Below are 19,476 nucleotides of genomic sequence, written 5' to 3' on the forward strand. Positions count from 1 at the left end.
GGAAACCTGAATCGAACACAGAATGCTGGAGAAACTCAGCAGGTCTGGCAGCAACGGTGGAGAGAGAAACAGAGCTAACATTTCAAGTGGTTTGAACTTCTGCACTTACAACTGGTCTTGGCATATTTGAAACATTAATTCTGTCTCTCTCTCCACCAATGTTGCCAGACCTGCTGAGTTTCTCCAGGATTTTCTGAGGTGACGATGGAGTTGTATCACAGCGGGAGTACTGTGTGCAATTGTGGTCACCACACAACAGGAAGGATGTGACTGCATTGGAGGGGGTGCAGAAGAGATCCACCAGAATGTTGCCCAGGATGGAGCTTTGTTTTCCTTAAGGGAGAGAAAGCAGAAGGGGGACCTGATTGAGATGTGTAAGATTTTGAGGGCTACAGATAGGATCGTTTGAGAGAAACCTTTTACGGTGAAAGAGTAGAAGGTTTACAGGGGATTTTAGGAAAATCTGTTTCACCCACAGAGTGGCAAGAGACCTGGATTCAAGTCTCACCTGCTCCAGAGGAAAGTCAAAATATCTCTGAACACTGATGAGGAAAACAGGCGAAAGTGAGGACCGCAGATACTGGAGACCAGATTCGAGAGTGTGGTGCTGGAAAAGCACTGCAGGTCAGGCAGCATCTGAGGAGCAGGAAAATCGACGTTTCGGGAGAAGTCCTTCATCAGGAATGAGGCAGTGGAGAGATAAGCGGGAGGAGAGCGGGGTTGGGGGCAAGATCGAGACTGCTTCAGGACGTGGCTGAAGAGCTTCAGGGCCGAGGAGCTGACCTGGGGGAGAGGGTGGGGGGCTGCAGTGAGAGCGAGACTCACTGAGATCTTTGTGGAGAGATGAGAACTCCTTCAAGGTAGACATCCTTGGAAGGGGATTCGCAGTGGGGTTAGGATCAACTGGGCGAAAGTGAGGACTGCAGACGCTGGAGATTAGAGTCGAGAGTGTGGTGCTGGAAAAGCACAGCAGGTCAGGCAGCATCCGAGGAGCAGGAGAATACGATGAGGAAGATAATCTAACAGTAAAGGTAAATGATCATAGGGACCTGGTTGGGGGGGGGTAATTGGCAGTTTAAAGGAAACAGGATCAAGAGAATAGACGGTGAACAAGGGAGGACGAGGGGAGATAGAAGAGGAAACAAAATTATATGAGACATGGGTCAGGGCGGGGGTTGGAAACATGGGAAGGTCATTCAGCCTTTCAAGCTTGCTTCACCATCCAATATGATCATAGCGTTAATGTAAGTTTGTTGGAGGATGGAAGAGGTGGAAACATCTGATTGGATTCTCTCAAGCGTAGTCATAAACAAAAATTCAACAAGCATAATTACAAAATGCTCAATATTTTATCTAAAGTACCTCATGCTCAGAGTGGCAGGGGTGTCAGTCGACTGGTCTTTGTAAAATTCTAGTGGGCATGAAATGAAATGTTCATAATGCCAACATTGGATTTTAATAAGTTAAAGATCACACAACACCAGGTTATAGTCCAACAGGTTTAATTGGAAGCACTAGCTTTCGGAGCGCTGCTAGTGGGCGGCACGGTGGCACAGTGGTTAGCACTGCTGCCTCGCAGCGCCAGAGACCTGGGTTTGATTCCCGACTCAGGCGACTGACTGTGTGGAGTTTGCACGTTCTCCCCGTGTCTGTGTGGGTTTCCTCCGGGGGCTCCGGTTTCCTCCCACAGTCCAAAGATGTGCAAGTCAGGTGAATTGGCCATGCTAAATTGCCCGTAGTGTTGGGTAAATGTAGGGGTATGGGTGGGTTACGCTTTGGCGGGTCGGTGTGGACTTGTTGGGCCGAAGGGCCTGTTTCCACACTGTAAGTAATCTAATCTAATCTAATCCTTCATCAGGTGGTTGTGATTTTTAACTTTGTACACCCCAGTCCAAAACCGGTACTTCCATATCCTGAATTTTACTGGAATCCTGTTAACACTGAGCAGCCTGCCAACACTTGGTTGGAAAGGCAGGGTTTGCGATTTGTGCGTCAGACTTCCACTTTTACAAGATCACTGAATACATTCTAATTCATGTTTAATTGACAGATTAACAATGTATCTTATAAGGTGAAGTCATACAGGCAGAGCTGTATCGATCTTTGACTCACTGTATACAATAAGCACTATCCAATTGGCAAACTGCTTTCCATGACGTTTGACAAATAAAAGTGAGCATCAATAAACAATGCTTTCCTCTTTCTGAAAGATGTCAGCTTTGACTCAAAAGCAAAACATCGCCACCCGTCAAGAACCGCATCCAAAAACATTGCAATCATTACCCAAACAATTCAGTTATAAATTCAGATAAAAGCAAACAGAACTGGCACATGCCTAACGACTGTATCTGTTTACACATTCCCTGCATTCTCCCTTCTTTGTTTCCAGTACAAAACCGTTTCTCTGCAAAACGATTTTGATCATGATGTTCTCAATTATATTCGTATTTTTTTTAACATGCTTTTCCAGCCTAGTAATAAATAAACAAGCTATTATACAGTGATATGGGATTGAGGACAGGCTGCATTTACTGTAGGGTGGCGAAGGGATGATCTCATTGAGGTGCTTCAGATGATTGAAGGGGTTGAAAGGCAGAAAGGTACAGCTGGTGGATGACTCAAAGGTCCTTTACCTTTAACTGAGAGCTAAGAGGCTTGTGGTGCAGTGGTAGAATCCTTACCTTTGGTTCAGAAGTTCTATGCTCAAATCCCACCAGTTCCAGAGGAGTGTTATAACGTGCCTGAGCAGGTTGGTTCAAATATACATTAAATGAAAGCTAGTCCACTGAGGAGGACATGTATTTCCACATTAGTCACATCCCCGGATTCACCTTATCTTGATGTTAAGTCTCACCCATGCTTTGGCTCCACCTAAACTGGGGTTAGCCTCAGCACATACATGGCACTGTTCTGCCTCCTGCACAGAGAATGACATTTGCTCCTGATCCTGGGTGCGTATTCATAACAAAATCATTGCATACTTCAGTCAGTAAACTCTGCAGCCCCTGAGCTGCTAAGATCGCAGTGTCTCTCTGATTGCTGAAGAGACAACATCACAAATGTGCGGTTATGTGCAGCCTGGCTTGATATAGGCAGATCTCTATGAAAGATATACAGATACTGATTGTCAGTAGGTTGTACTGATAACAGGGTTTAACAGCTCAGGTTGGGGGGGGGGAGGGAATGGCTCTTGTGACAAAGTGGCAATGTCCCTACGTCTGAGCCAGGACACCCAGGTTCAAATCCCACCCGCTCCAGAGAAATACCATAATATCACAGAAAAGGTTGATTAGGATACATTTTGAAACTGTTCCCCGCAGGGCAGGTGCTGAGAACCAGTAGGGACAGGTTTATGGTGACTGGCCAAAAAAAGACAGGTCAAAAAGTGTGGTGCTGGGAAAGCACAGCAGGTCAGGTAGCATCCAAGGACAGTCGACGTTTTGGACATAGGCCCTTTGTCAGGAAAAAAGGCACAGGTTGGGGGGAAGGCTTTTGTGGTGCAGTGGTAGTACCCTCATCTCAGAGCCAGGAGGCTCAAGTCCCTCCTGCTCCCACAGTGTGTCATAACATCTCTAAAAAGGGTGATTAGAAAATAAAAACAGAAGTTGTGGAGATAAATCAGAGTTAACGTTTCAGGTCCAGTGACCCTTCCTCGGGACACAAAATGTTAACTCTGATTTCTCTCCACAGATGCTGCCAGATCTGCTGAGCTTTTCCAACAATTTCTGTTTTTGTTTCTGATCTCCAGCATCTGCAGTGCTTTGGTTTTGACTAGAAAATATCTTATTAGTGAACATAATAGGTGAAGTCCTAATGGTGTTGAGAGTGTGGTGCTGGAAAAGCACAGCAGGTCAGGCAGGAGAATTGATGTTTCGAGCATAAGCCCGTCATCAGGAATGGTCCTAATCGTATCATTGCTAGATTATTAATCTAGAGAAAGTGAAGACTGCAGATGCTGGAGATCAGAGTCAAAAAGTGTGGTGCTAGAAAAGCACAGCAGAAACGTTTCTGATGAAGGGCTTATGCCTGAAACGTCGATTCTCCTGCTCCTCGGATGCTGCCTGACCTGCTGTGCTTTTCCAGCACCACACTTTTTGACTACTAATCTAGAGACCCAAGGTAGTGTAGTCTGGATGTGCAGAGGGATCTTGGAGTCCACATGCATAGATCCCTGAAAGTTGCCACCCAGATGGATAGTGCTATTAAGAAGGCATATGGTGTGTTAGGTTTCATTGGTAGAGGGATTGAGTTCCGGAGCCGCAATCTCATGCTACAACTATACAAAACGCTGGTGTGGCCACATTTGGAATATTGTGTACAGTTCTGGTCGCCATATCTCGGGAAGGATGTGGAAGCATTGGAAAAGGTGCAGAGGAGATATACCAGGATGTTGCCTAGTCTGGAGGGAAGGTCTTATGAGGAAAGGCTGAGAGACTTGGGTCTGTTCTCATTGGAAAGAAGAAGGCTAAGAGGGGATTTGATAGAGACATACAAGATGATCAGAGGATTAGATAGGGTAGACAGTGGAAGTCTTTTTCCTAGGATGATGACGTCAGCTTGTACGAGAGGGCATAAGTACAAATTATGGGGTGATAGATTTAAGACATGTCAGAGGCAGGTTCTTTATGCAGAGAGTGGTAAGGGCATGGGATGCCCTGCCTGCTAATGTAGTCGACTCAGCCACATTAGGGAGATTTAAACAATCCTTAGATAAGCACATGAGTGATTTGGGGATAGTGTAGGGGGACGAGCTGAGAATAGTTCACAGGTCGGCACAACATCGAAGACCGAAGAGCCTGTTCTGTGCTGTATTGTTCTATGTTCTAATATTCTGGGGATTTGAGTTCAAAATCCTGCCATGGCAGATGTGGAAATTAAATTCAATAAAAATCTGGAATTAAGAGTCCGATGATGACCATTGCTGATTGTTGGATTATTAACATACAATGTTCAGAGGGTTTGCTCATTCAGGTATCAATTGTGTAAACCTCTCTCTGCTACATATTTACATCCTCTCCTAAATAAGGGAACCAAAACTGCTCATAGTATTTGAGCTGTGGTCTTACAAATGTCCTGTATAAATGCAGCATGACCCCCTTACTTTGCAGTTCGATTCCTGCAATGATATAGGACAGGATTCCATGAGCCTCCACCACTCTCCTAGGCAGCACATTCCAAATCCTAACAACTCTCTGAGTAAAGAAGGTTATCCTGACCTCACTGTTAGCTCTCTTGTTGACAATCCTGAAATTGAGACCCCTAGTTACTGACACATCAACTCATGGAAACAGAGTATCCTGCTTACTCTGTCAAAATTGTTCATAATTTGGAACACATCAATAAAGTCACCTCTTACACCAAGGAGAATAAGCCCAATCTCTCTAATCTTTCCCTGTATCTTAAAGCTCTCTTTCCTGAGATCATTCCAGTAAATCCCCTTTATACTGTCTCCAGTGCCTTAACATTCTTCCTGAAATAAGATTCCCAGAACGGATCAGAATACTCCAGATATGTTCTGACCAACGGTTTGTTGAGCTATACCATCACTTCCTTGATTTTATACTCTAGGTCTCTATTTATAAACTCAAATATCCTACAAACCTTCTCAACAATGGTTCCAACTTGCCTGGCCATGTATGTGAACCCCGAGGTCCCTCTGCTCCTGTACTCCCCTCAGAGTTGTCCCATTGAGGCCTGTATTGTCTCTCTGTGTTTCTTCAACCAAAATGCATTATGCCACATTTTTCTGTATTGAAATTCATCTGCCAGGTGTCTGCCTCTTTGGCCAAATTGCCAATGTCCCTTTGAACTTGCTCAGCCTCTGTCACACACCTACTGCAGCTGTCTAATCTGAGGAGAGGGAGGGATTATATAACAATGTTGCTACTCAGCACCGCGCTCATGACCTGCCCACCTTCCTTCCCACCTCTCCGCTCCATCCTCCTCTTCGACTTATCACCAATACCCACACCTTCACCTACCTATTGCTTTTCCAGCTACCTTCCCCCCCAATCGCACCCCCTCCCATGGCACAAACACCCACCACATTCCTGATGAAGAGCTTATGCTCGAAAGTCGACTCTCCTGCTCCTCGGAGGCTGCCTGACCAGCTGTGCTTTTCCAGCACCACACATTTTGATGATAGGCATTTCAAACTGGCAAAATATGAGCACCGTGGTTACATTCGTGCTAGTTTATCTTGGTTTTTCATCTTAAAATTGCCATGGTCCTATTGGACAATAGGGCTACTCTTTCCTTAATGAGATAGAGAGAGAGAGAGACACACACAAATGGTGGTGAGTTTAACCTAAGGATCAACATGACCCCTGAGGGGAGAACTCTTCAGTAACCTCGACTGGTGCAGGAATTGAACCCACACTGTTAGCATCACAAAAAAAAGCCAGCTGCTCAGCCAACTGAGCTAACCAAGGTGTCCCACTTTAGTGCAGAAAAATAGTCAGAAAATATGCCTCAAAAATAAAGTTTCCCTTTCGGCGCTTCAGAGGTTAGCACGGCTGCTTCATTGCATCTTGGGACCTGAGTTCAATTCCAGCCTCGGGCGACTGTCTGTGTGGAGTTTGCACATTCTCCCCGTGTCTGTGTGGGTTTCCTCTGGGTGCTCTGGTTTCCTCCCATAGTCTAAAGATGTGCAGGTTAGGGGGATTGGCCGTGGGAAATTTGGGGTGATGGGGATAGGATGGGGGTCTGGAATTGGGTGGAATGCTCTTCAGAGGATTGGCCTGAACATGATGGGCTGAATGGCCTCATTCCACACTGTAGGGTTCTCTGATTCTATCGACAGTAAATCCCTGTTATCCAGTATGTGTGGGGAATATGTGTGTGTATATTTGTGGTGGTGTGGTGTTTTGCCTTTTTACATGAAACTGCCAGTCGTATGGGAAATACTCTAATAGAAACCCAATCCAGTACACTGTAATATTCTTTCAATAAAAATCTTTAATCCAAATGTCAAAAGTGCAGCGCAGGGTTCTATAAACTCTGATCATGCTTCATTAGAGACAGCAACACAATTGGCAGATGCACTTTGAACAGCAGCTGAAAGTGAGGGTTGAGGAGATAGGGATTTAAGCAAGGTGAAAGTGAGGACTGCAGATGCTGGAGATCAAAGCTGAAAATGTGTTGCTGGAAAAGCGCAGCAGGTCAGGCAGCATCCAAGGAGCAGGAGAATCGACGTTTCGGGCATGAGCCCTTCTTCAGGAATCTGATTCCTGAAGAAGGGCTCATGCCCGAAACGTCGATTCTCCTGCTCCTTGGATGCTGCCTGACCTGCTGCACTTTTCCAGCAACACATTTACAGCATTTAAGCAAGGTGCCCAACTTTACAACATAGAACATAGAACAATACAGCACAGAACAGGCCCTTCGGCCCACGATGTTGTGCCGAACATTTGTCCTAGCTTAAGCACCTATCCATGTACCTATCCAATTGCCGCTTAAAGGTCACCAATGATTCTGACTCTGCCACTCCCACAGGCAGCGCATTCCATGCCCCCACCACTCTCTGGGTAAAGAACCTATCCCTGACATCCCCCCTATACCTTCCACCCTTCACCTAAAATTTATGTCCCCTTGTGACACTCTGTCGTACCCGGGGAAAAAGTCTCTGACTGTCTACTCTATCTATTCCCCGATCATCTTATAAACCTCTATCAAGTCACCCCTCATCCTTCGCCTTTCCAATGAGAAAAGGTCTAGTACGACCTATTCTCCATTCCAGACAACATCCTGGTAAATCTTCTCTGCACCCTCTCCAAAGCTTCCACGTCTTTCCTAAAGTGGGGCGACCAGAACTGCACACAGTACTCCAAATGTGGCCTAACCAAGGTCCTGTACAGCTGCAACATCACCTGACGATTCTTGAATTCAATCCCTCTGCTAATGAACGCTAATACACCGTAGGCCTTCTTACAAGCTTTAAAGAGATATCTTTGAAGAAGCTTTATAAAGCCAGTAAATTTTCTTTGAAAGTTTTACCACTGGCAGAATTGTTGACGCTTGGGCAGTGGGTAATGGACAGTTTACGGCACTTGAGGTCCTGGTAACAGTAGCTGCTGTTGCTATTTCTTGAGCTTTGATAGGAATTACAGTCTTCTTCCCCCCTCCTTTGGTAGGTTTTATTGATTAATCATTGTTGATTTCAGACATGGTCAATAGTTTTTCAAAAATTAGATTAATAACACACCCAAGCACTTCATTTTGTTTCATCAAAGCTAGATTCCTTTTCTCTCGTGATACAGTTTATTTGTGACCAAATTCTGAATTATCCCAATGAGCCAGCAGCACTCACTCCAGGCTGGTTACCAAATGGAGCATCGGAATGCTATCTGGGAGACCAAAGGGGAAATGATTGCACACAATGTCTTCAATTGTGATGAAAATGATTTCCTTGGGACTCTGGAATGGGGAGGTTATTGTTTCTTTAAATTTGCACTTCAGGGGGCTTTGCTAAGATGGACATTTAAGAGTCTGGAGTTTCCATGGCAAAGGGGAGGCACTTTGACTAGAGTGGTGACTGTAAATGATACTCGTCAGACTGAACTCCTGACCTCTCAGATCTCTGCCTATCAATAGACAGTGAACAGTGCCCTGGTGGTGGTTAGAATTTGCTTTCTGTATCTGTTAGATTGGTTGGGAAGGGGAGGCCATTCTCAAAGATTTGCATCTCTATTGTTGTGAATAACCTTAGGAGCACAGAAACGTGACATTTATAAACTGTTGGCATATGATAGTTAAGGGGATTGACAGGGCAAATGCTGAGATGATGCTTCCCCTCAAGGGAAAAGTCTGGCGCTGGAAAAGCACAGCGGGTCTGGTAGCATCTGAGAAGCATGACAGTCGATGGTTCAGGCATAAGCCCTTCATCAGGAATTCCTCGGATGCTCCCTGACCTGCTGTGCTTTTCCAGCGCCACACTTTTCGACTCTGACTCTCCAACATCTGCAGTCCTCACTTTCCCCTCATGGGAGAGTCTAAGACCAGAGGGCACAGTCTTAGAAGAAAGGGCACCAATTTAAGATTGAGATGAGAAGGAATTTCTTCCCTCAGATGACTGAGGGTTTTGGAACTCCCTGCACTCCCACAGTGGGGACAGAGTCATTGTGTATATTTAAGGCTGAGAGAAATTCTTGATCAGTTGGGGAATCCAGGATTACAGGGAAAGGGCAGGAACGTGGGTGTGAGGAATGGTGAATCAGACATGATCCTATTGAATGGTGGAGCAGGCTCAAGAGCCCGAATGGCCTCCTCCTGTTCCTATTTCGTATGGCCTTATGGTATTTAGCACAAAATGAACTGATTGGCTGGTTTCCAGCATTAGGCAAATGTAGGCAAACGTGGCAAATTTTGTTGTATTTGAGAGCCATCCAAAATTTGGCAAATTCATGTGAAATCATTCAGTCCAGAGGGCAAAGGTTCATTATAGAATCCCTACAGTGTGGAAACAGGCCCTTCAGGCCAACAGGTCCACACTGACCCTCCAAAGAGTATCCCAATCAGACCCATTCCCCTACCTTATTATACTAAATTTACTCCTGACTAATGCACCTAACCTACACATCCCTGAACACTATGGGTAATTTAGCATGGCCAAATCACCCAACCTGCATATCTTTGGATTGTGCGAGGAAACAAAGCACCTGAACGAAACCCACACAGACACGGGGAGAATGTGCAAACTCCACGTAGACAGTCGCCCGAGGCTGGAATCAAACCCAGGTCCCTGGCGCTGTGAGGCAGCAGTGCTAACCAGTGAACCACCATACCTCAGTTAGGATTCCAAAGCATCATGAGAGTAGGAGGAGGCCATTCAGCCCCTCGAGCCTGCACTGCCATTTGATAAGGTCAGGACCAATGCCATGATATCCATTTCTAACATTCTTCTGGGTACTCTCAGTCCCAAGAGGTTACATTTGACTCAAAATGTTAATAACATTCGATCCTGCCCTGCAACAGCGGACAGGCTTGTTTCAAGGGTTCTGATAGGTTACCCTGGATAGTTAGGGTGCCAGTTAAGAGGAAGTCAGAGGTTATGGGCAGTGAGTGAGGATGGGAGAGAGTGACAGACAGAGAGACTCCATTTTAGGAAACTTTCTAATTTGGTTCCAACATTTTCATCTGTTTTTTTTACTTTTAATTGTCATCTGTTATGCTCAAGAAGAAATAAAACATCTGTTGTAACCAACCAAGGGGGAGTTTAAAAGAGGAGAGCCAATTCCCTCTTTTCAAGTGGCCTTGGTCATGAAGACTACTTGCCCATCATGTTAGTGCTGCATCTCAGAATGAGCAAATCATCTGGGACCATTCCACAGTTCTCCCTATCCCCCATAACGTGCACATTCTTCCTTTTCAGATAATGATCTAAATCCCTCCCGAATGCCTCAGTTGAACCTACCACCAACACACTCAGATAGTTTTTAGGCTGCTCCTTTCCAATGTTCCAGTCAAACTGCTATCCTCTTGCCTTTGTACACGTTGTTCTGCGTAACGCTTGTTTCGTCAGCACAAATTGGATAAAACGTGATTGACAAGTTGTGGACGTTGTTTGTATGACACGAACTTTCTACTGAGTGGGTATAACAGTTTTTCTATTGATGATTTTCTGCAGTGGTTTTCCACACCATGAGGTTGCAGAGGAACACAGATGTTGCATTCTAGCAGAACGACCTGTAATAATCTTTCCCAGCCTGCTTGACATTTGTGCATCATCATCTTGACTTCTTTTAATAAAAGAGAATCAACTACCTCTCTCTTGGCAGCCGTCCTGGGAGCAACCTTGGCTCTAGGTTCAAAAGTTACAGTTTCGGCATTTACACGATTGGCTGCCCAATCTAAGTTGGCAAATCCAATATGTACCGTGCCACTGAGGAAGCACTGTATTGCCTTTGAAAACATCATGCCCAACCTGTTCAGGTGGATCTTTAAAAATGCTATTGGAATAGTATTGTGCAGCATCTGGTCTCACTGATATAGAAGACGTATCAAAACATTGGAGAAGAAGTGAAAAGAACAATGCTAGACCTGAGAGTTTATCAGAAAACCCCAAACACGCTGGTGCTTATTTCCCTCGAACAGAGAACACTGAGGACATGACTGTTTCTGGCCCTGTCAGGTACAGGTTAGACAAGGGGAAAATGTTCCTATTTACAAGGGAGGCTATAACTAGAGTTTATAAATACAACAGAGTCACCAACAAGAAATTCAGAAAAAAATCAACTTTCTTTTAAGAATGTGGAATAAAACAAATAGTCAGCACATCTGACTGTGTGACTTGTGATAGATTTAGGACAGATAGAGGTAGCTTAGTAACAGGGGCATGGTACATCCTGCCTGCAACAGTAGTAGACTCGCTGACGTTAAGGGCATTTAAATAGGCATTGGACACACATATGGATAATAATGGAACAGTGTAGGTTAGACGGGCATCAGATCAATTTCACAGGTTGGCGCAACATTGAGGGCCGAAGGGCCTGTACTGTGCTGTAATGTTCTATGTTCTAGCTGAGAGAAACAAATATATTTCACTCCAATACAACTTTTCTTCAGAACTTTAGTTAACTCTTCTCCTCTCTCCACTGCCAGACTGAATTAGAACCCCTACAGTATGGAAGCAGGCCTTTCAGCCCATCCAGTTTGGCCCTCCCAACCAGACCCACCCCATCCCTATAATCTTGCATTTCCATTTGCTAATCCACCTATCCTGCACATCCCTTGACAATATAGGCAATTTTCTGTGGCCAATCCAACTAACCTGCTCATCTTTGGACTGTGGGAGGGACCTAAAGCACTCAGCAGAAACCCATGAAGACATGGGGAGAAGGTGCAAATTCCACACAGACAGTCGCCCAAAGGTTGAATCAAGCCCAGGATCCTGGTGCTATGAGGCAGCAGTGCTAACCACTGAGCCACCAAGTTCCAATTTCAGATTTCCAGCATCTGCAGTATTTTGCTGTTCATTTGTAAGAGTGAGGGACATACAGTATTCCCATATCAAGTTGCTTGAGGTAAGTACTTGGTGTAAGGGGAAGCTAAGTAGTTATGTGAAGGAGACAATAGATTGGTGGAGCTGGATGGAGAGAGACATGAAGCAGGTTTGTGTACTGCAGAGATGCTGTGCCTGTGTTGTACTCTCCATGGAGCCCTGTTACATCTGTGGAAAGAAAGGAGAATTAATGTTTTGGGAACAGCGACCTTTCTTCAGAACTGGGTCTTCAGACTCTTCATTTGATTCGGATTTCCAGGATCCGCAATTCTTTCTTTCTATTTTCCAATCCCCGTTTGTTACTTTGAATTCAATGCTGTAGTAGTACTATCACTGGACGAGTAATGCCAGGGCCCAGGCTAATGTTTTGGAGAGAAATGTGTGATTTCTAACACAGCTACTCAAGGCGTTAAAAATCAAACTAATCTCAGTAATAGTGAGCGTGAAACCACTGCCCATTTTTATTAAAAACAAATCCATAAGCATCACCCCTTACCCAGTCTGCCATACACAGGACTCCACAACAATGATTCACTGAAATTGCCCGAGCCCAACACTCATTTCCAGGGCAATTAAGGATGAACAACAAATGCTGACCTCCCCAGCTATGCCCACATCCCACTGAAGAATAACAAATTAACTTGCGGTCTGTATGGTAACACTCCCACCTTTTGGTCATGTCCCACTTCAGGATTAGCCTTGAAAATCAAGCTTGGCATCGCAGTGCAGTACTGAGGGTGTGTCACACTGCCCTGGCTGCTGGCTCTTACATGAGGTGTCAAAATAAGACCTCACTTCAAGTGGATGTGAACAATCACATGACGTTTTCTCATAGATCAGGAGAGATCTCCCCTGCACCTAGAACTACCACTAATCCCTCAATCAACAAGATAAAAATTATTACCTGATCACTGCCAAAATGCTGCTTGTGGGATTTTGCTGTACATAAATTGGCTACTGTGCATCAAAACAGCCTATCTGACCAGAGAGCTCCTTTCTTGTTAGAGAGAAAGACAGGCACGCACACAACTGATAGGTGTTTAGCCTTAGGGTCACCACACTTCAGGTGAGGGGACAGGTTGAGAAGGTGGGACCATTATGGTAACCTCAGCTGGTGGGAACTGAAAACATGCTGCTGTTGCTGTTCATCTGCATCACAAATCAGCCACACAGCCAACTGAGCTAAGCAACCCCCTTAAAACACTGATCCCATCTGTAATCATAGATCATAATATTGTCATAGAATCCCTACAGTGTAGAAACAGGCCCTTTGGCCCAACAAGTCCGCACCTCCCCTCTGAAATGTAACCCACCCATATCCATTCATCTACCCTATTACTCTACATTACCTCTGACTAATACCCCTAACCTCCACATCCCTGAACACTATGGGCAATTTAGCATGGCCAATTCACCCTGCATATATTTGGACTGTGGGAGGAAACTGGAGCACCCGGAGGAAACCCACGCAGACATGGGGAGAATGTACAAGCTCAATCAAACCTGGGACTCTGGCGCTGTGAGGCAGCAATGCTCACTGGCAGCAGCTGGAACCCACTGGGACATCTTCCCTTGGGGAAAGACACTCCAGAAAAGCAAGTTTTTTTTTTGTTTTGTTAACTGATGTGTCCCAGACATCTCTCCACTTCAAATGGGCCACTGGAGCGAGACAGTTTGGTGCAGTAAGTCTGTGCCTGGATATTTGTCCATAGAGTGCCCACCAGAGCCTATCGCTGATGGCCAACACTGCCACAGAGATGTCTGGATTAACGTGGCACATGGCAGTGTTAAGGAATGTAAAACATTTATTCGGTTCATCTTTCCCAGCCCATATCCCCACCCTCTCTCCCAATCAGCTCGATCAAGAGCTCTCTCACATTTCTTGCACTGTTCAGTCTGGTTTCTTATTGCAAATTCATGCAGGATGCTGGAAGATCATAGCAAGGCTGGCAGCATCAGGAGGTGCAGAAGTCAACGTTTCGGGACCTGCCTGGCTCGCTGTGTTCTTCCAGCCTTGGATTCAATCATCTGCAGTTTTATTTTTGTCTCTTATTGCAAATTCAAAGCTGTTGTGAGCTCATGGACTTTCGCTGCTCATGTCCCTCTGCCCTGCAGCGCCTACAAAGCACGGCTGGTCTAGAATCCTTTCTCTGTTTGACTTTGTTGCAACACTTTCGGAGACAATATAGTGAAATATAAATGCACGAACTCACTCCGGCGCTAGGAGTCCTGCGGTTCCTTGCAGATCTCATGAAGCCCGTCTCTGGAGAATGTTTCTCAAATCCTCTCGAAGCAGAAATCCGCACAGATTACCCCGAGATGGGAATCAGTCATTCCATAACCCGGCCCCGGAGACTCTCCATCTCCCTTGAAGAAGAGGGAACTGCACTCGAGAAGTTTTATAACTTACTGGGACACAGTCTGGAGCTGCCCTTGCTAACCTGCAGATAGCAGGGCTTGCCCAGTCAGAATGTAGCAATAGTTTGATTGATAGAAACTGTATCCATTCACAAGACTGCCTGGAGTTCTACAACTGCACAAGCAATGCTGTTTCCACTCAACCTCATTCAGTTTGGCTTCATGGTTTATGGGGATCCTTGGCTGGGCCCAGCATTTATTGCCCACCCCTAGTTGCCCCTTGAGAAGGTGGGGGTGAGCTACCTTCTTGAACTGCTGCAGAATGTAAAGTTTGAACTTTCTGCTTTATTTCTTCATGTTCCACTTAAAACTAAGAAAGTCTGCAATGTGATAATTACTGCAATGTTTAACTTTTAACTTTTCTTTCTACAATGTTTTTATGATTCTGAATCTAGTACTGTTTACCAAGGATGGCATCTTGTGTGGCAACATTACTCAGTCTTCACTGTACTCCTCCCAGCTCAGTGAGCTAACTTACATACTCACCATCAACCTGAGCTACAAATCTTCTCAAAAATCACGAACTATATCCTGTACATTTATACTTGAGTACAGCTGACCATAAAAAAAATCAAACCCATGTGCTCTGGGTTGACCCACAATGCCCGTGGGAGGTAATTCCAGGACTTTCATCCAATGACAGTGAAAGAACGGTGATATATTTCCAAGCCTGGATGGTGTGTTGCTAGGGGTGGTGTTCCCATGTATCTACTGCCCTTGTCCTTCTTGAGTAGATGGACTGCAGTGGTTTAAAAAGGAAGCTCACCACCACCTTCTCAAGGGGAGACTAGGGACAGACACCACATATCTTATTACTGAATAGAAAAAATGAGAGAGACATAGAGTCACAGAGTCATACAGCAAAGAAACAGACCCCTCGGTCCAACTCGTCCATGCCAACCAGATATTCTAAACTGAACCAGTCCCATTTGTCCACATTTGGCCCACATCCCTCTAAAACTTTCCTACCTGTACCTGTCTAAATATCTTCTAAATGGTTGTAATTGTACTTGCCTCTACCACTTCCTCTGGCAGCTCAGTCCATACACACACAATCCTCTGTGTGAAAAAGTTGCCCCTCAGGTCCCTTTTATATCTTTCCCCTCTCACCTTAAACCTATGCCCTCTAGTTTTGGACTCCCCCACCCCAGGGGAAAGATATTGGCCATTCATCCTATCCTTGCTCCTCATGATTTTATTAATCTCTATCAGGTCACCCTCCAGCTTCCAACCCTCCGGGGAAAAAAGTCCCAGCATATCCAGCCTGTCCTTATAACTGAAACTCTCCAGTCCCAACAACATCCTTGTAATTTCTTTTCTGTAACCCCTCCAGCTTAACAGCATCCCCCTGCAGCAGGGTGACCAGAATTGTATGCAGTATTCTAAAATTGGCCTTACTGATGTCCCATATAGCCACAGCATGATGCTCCAATTCCAATACTCAGTGCTCTGACCAAAGAAGGCAAGTGTGCTAAATGTCTTCTTTACCACCCTGTTTACCCACCATTCCACTTTCAAGGAACTCTGTAAAGCAAATGGTCCTTTTCAAAACCACACCATCTGTTTAATATTATCATATTGTTTTCTAGATAGTCTCAGTTTTCTCCTTTAGTAGAGATTCCAGTGTTTTCCCAAAGACAAATGTTTAGCTGACTAGATGTGTTCAATTGATATGTTTTATCTGCCTTGTTAAACAGAAATAAAACATGAAAATTCATCAGCTGTCTAGCAATACCTGTATACCTTTCTCGAAAGAATGAATAAATGTGGTTATGTGCCTGCCATCTCTCCTGCAGTTATTATTAAACATAGAAATTAAATCCATCTCGACCAGAGTTTTTTTTCCTTTTTGACTTTAGTTAATTTATTTCATATTCCTTCTATTTACTGTAAATTAAATGACATCTTTTCTAATCTGTTTTACCACTGGCACACCCATTTGAAATGTCTTTCTGGTAAACACTGAAGTAAGATCAAAAATATACTTCAACAACACCAAGAACAGAAGCTGTTGGAAAAGCTCAGCAGGTCTGGCAGCATCTGAGAAGAGAAATCAGAGTTAATGTTTCGGGTCAAGTGACCCTTCCTCAGAAAATATACTTTATTTAAAATTACACAACACTCTGACTTGAATATTACAGAATTGGCAATAAAATTGAATTTTGATCCAAACATCATGTACCAATCTAAGTATCTCAATACAACTGCAATTTTATTTACATCATATATCCCCTGTTAGGCATACAGCCTGAGGACAAAACATTTCAAATTGAAAATGTTAGCAAGTGCAAATAGAATCTTCCAAACCCATGATCATTTCTACTGAGAAGGACAAGGGCAGCAGATAGTAAGTCCCTTGAAAGTTCCTCTGCAACCACACATCATTTGGGCTGACTGTAGACAGATTTTCAGATCACATTTTCAGTTCTGATCAAGGGTCACTTGACCCGAAACATTAACTCTGATTTCTCTCCACAGATGCTGCCAGACCTACTGAGCTTTTCCAACAACTTCTATTTTCGTCTCTGACTAACAGTATCCGCAGTTCTTTCTGCTTTTATTCTGAAAGGTCACTGAGCCGAAACGTTAATACTGCTTTCGTTCCACAGATACTGCCAGACCTGCTGAGTTTCTGCAACAATTTTAGTTTTTGTGTGCAACTGGGAATTCGAACATATTTTTAAAATGTCTCCGAGAATATTAGCAATATCTATTTCCTTATCCTCCACATGACTGTTATGTTTATATTAATTCATGATACTTCATGAGGATTTAGTTTGCTATTCATAGTTTGAGGAATTTATTTTTCCTACATTGTATCAATCACTATTTGAAATGTTTCTCCCCCCCCCCATGGTGACCAATTGTTTTCTAGTATCATTTTCTGTTTTACTTTCTCAAGTTTCACCCTCACAATCAGCCCTTTCATTATTCTTTTACTTTATTATGCTTATATTATGCTTATATGTCGGCCAGTTCTTAGTCTAACTGGATAGTACAGTCACTACATGTGCCTACCTTTGCTTCTGTAATACACTCTGTTTCATTCCCCATGACCTGATCCAGTAATGAGTTGTTCCATGTTAGATTTCTTGGATACTGAGGTTAGAAAAAATGTGCATTAAATGTTGTTGGAGCCTTCACTGACCTCTTCTGGACAATTCACATCAAGGTGACTGAAATCCCTGATTATTTTTATTCTATGCTTTCCCGCATTTCCTTGATTGTTAGCATATTCCTTCTTCCACTTCCCTTTCTTTAGTCAATGGTCTTACACTGCACCTATTGGAGTGGTTGAACCTTTATTCTCTTTTTGCTCCACCCACATGAAATCTATTTCTATTTTATGACTGCAAACCTTTATTTCCACTGCCATCCTGTTATCTCCAGTGAATACCATTCTATTGGCCCTCCCTAACACTTGAAAGGCGATATACCCCGTATGTTTAATTCCCCAGTCCAGATTATTCTGTTGCCATGTCCCAGTAATCCTGTATATTTCTCATTCCTCACAATGTCTTCTTGCCTTCACTCTCCCTGATTTCTTTACATGCTGGTGCATCGCTGGACAGGGAGTTCAAGGGGATCTTTCTATCTGTGTGTCTTATTTTAATTTTAGACGTTATTTTACATTCATGGGTCTGTTACTTACCATTGTTTATCATTGTTTACATTTACAAGGTCATAGGATCATATAGCACAGAAGAGGCCCTTCAGCCCCTTGAGTCTGTGCCAACCCATCTACACTAATCCCACTTTTTCACACTTGGTCCATAGCGTTGAATGTTATGACCCTTCAAGTGCTCATTCAAGTACTTTTTAAAGGTTGTGAGTGATCCTGCCTCAATTACCACCCCCACCCCAGGCAGCACATTCCACATTCCCACCACCCTCTGGGTGAAAAACATTTTCCTCATGTTCAATTCCTAATCATATGTCCTCCCTTAATTTAGTCCTTCCTTAGAAATTAATATTTAGGTTGTTTTATTTTGTGTAAAATTTGTCCTCCTATTTACTGGTCCATTTTGAGTTCAGCAGGAGCATGCCCCATTGATAATTTGTGTCTTTTAACTGATGTCCTACTTAACTGGTGGAAACCAGTGTTAAGTAAAAGTATAGAGTAATGGCAGGCCCTGGAACAGCATTGATGTGCAGAGGGATCTTGGGATTCTTTTCCATCACTTCCTGAAAGTGGCCACACAAGTAGACAGGTGGTAAAGAAGGCATGTGGCATGCTTGCCTTTATTGGTTGGGGCATTGAGTACAAGAGTCAGGAGGGGCTGCAGCTTCATAAAAGTTTGGTTAGGCCACCCTTAGAGTATTACTTTCAACTCTGGTCGGCACATTACTGGAAGGATGGTGCAGAAGAAGCTTACAGAGTATGAGCTATAAGGAGAGGCTGGACAGACGAGTGTTGTTTTCTCTGGAGTGCCAGAGGCTCAGGGGAGACTTGATAGAAGTTTATAAAATAATGGAATGCATAGATAGGGTTGATAGTCAGACTCTTTTTCCTAGAGTTGTTCTCGGCACAACATCGTGGGCCAAGGGGCCTGTTCTGTGCTGTACTTTTCGATGTTCTATGAAATATCAAAAAATAGGAACATGCATTTAAGGTGAGGCATAGAGTCATAGAGATGTACAGCATGGAAACAGACCCTTCGGTCCAACCCGTCCATGCCGACCAGATATCCCAACCCAATCTAGTCCCACCTGCCAGCACCCGGCCCATATCCCACCAAACCCTTCCTATTCATATACTCAATACTCTGACCAATAAAGGAAAGCCTACCAAATGCCTTCTTCACTATCCTATCTACCTGTGACTCCACTTTCAAGTAGCTATAAACCTGCACTCCAAGGTCTCTTTGTTCAGCAACACTCCTTAGGACCTTACCATTAAGTGTATAAGTCCCACTAAGATTTGCTTTCCCAAAATGCAGCACCTCACATTTATCTGAATTAAACTCCATCTGTCACTTCTCAGCCCATTGGCCTATCTGGTCAAAATCCTGTTGTAATCTGAGGTAACCCTCTTCGCTGTACACTACACCTCCAATTTT

General features: G+C 44.1%; 1 protein-coding gene across 1 annotated transcript in view; it reads right to left on the reverse strand.

Annotated features, from left to right (window-relative positions):
• The window catches only part of spata1 (spermatogenesis associated 1), a 64,896-nt gene extending 50,510 nt beyond the window's left edge, over positions 1-14,386 (reverse strand). The window contains exon 1 of the mRNA XM_043700118.1: positions 14,212-14,386. Within this exon, the coding sequence (XP_043556053.1) occupies positions 14,212-14,250 (39 nt within the window). The 5' untranslated portion in view covers positions 14,251-14,386. The remainder of the gene's footprint in view (positions 1-14,211) is intronic.
• Between the last annotated feature and the right edge of the window lie 5,090 nt (positions 14,387-19,476).

The sequence above is a fragment of the Chiloscyllium plagiosum genome, chromosome 11 (genome assembly GCF_004010195.1).
Source record: "Chiloscyllium plagiosum isolate BGI_BamShark_2017 chromosome 11, ASM401019v2, whole genome shotgun sequence".
NCBI lineage: Eukaryota > Metazoa > Chordata > Chondrichthyes > Orectolobiformes > Hemiscylliidae > Chiloscyllium > Chiloscyllium plagiosum.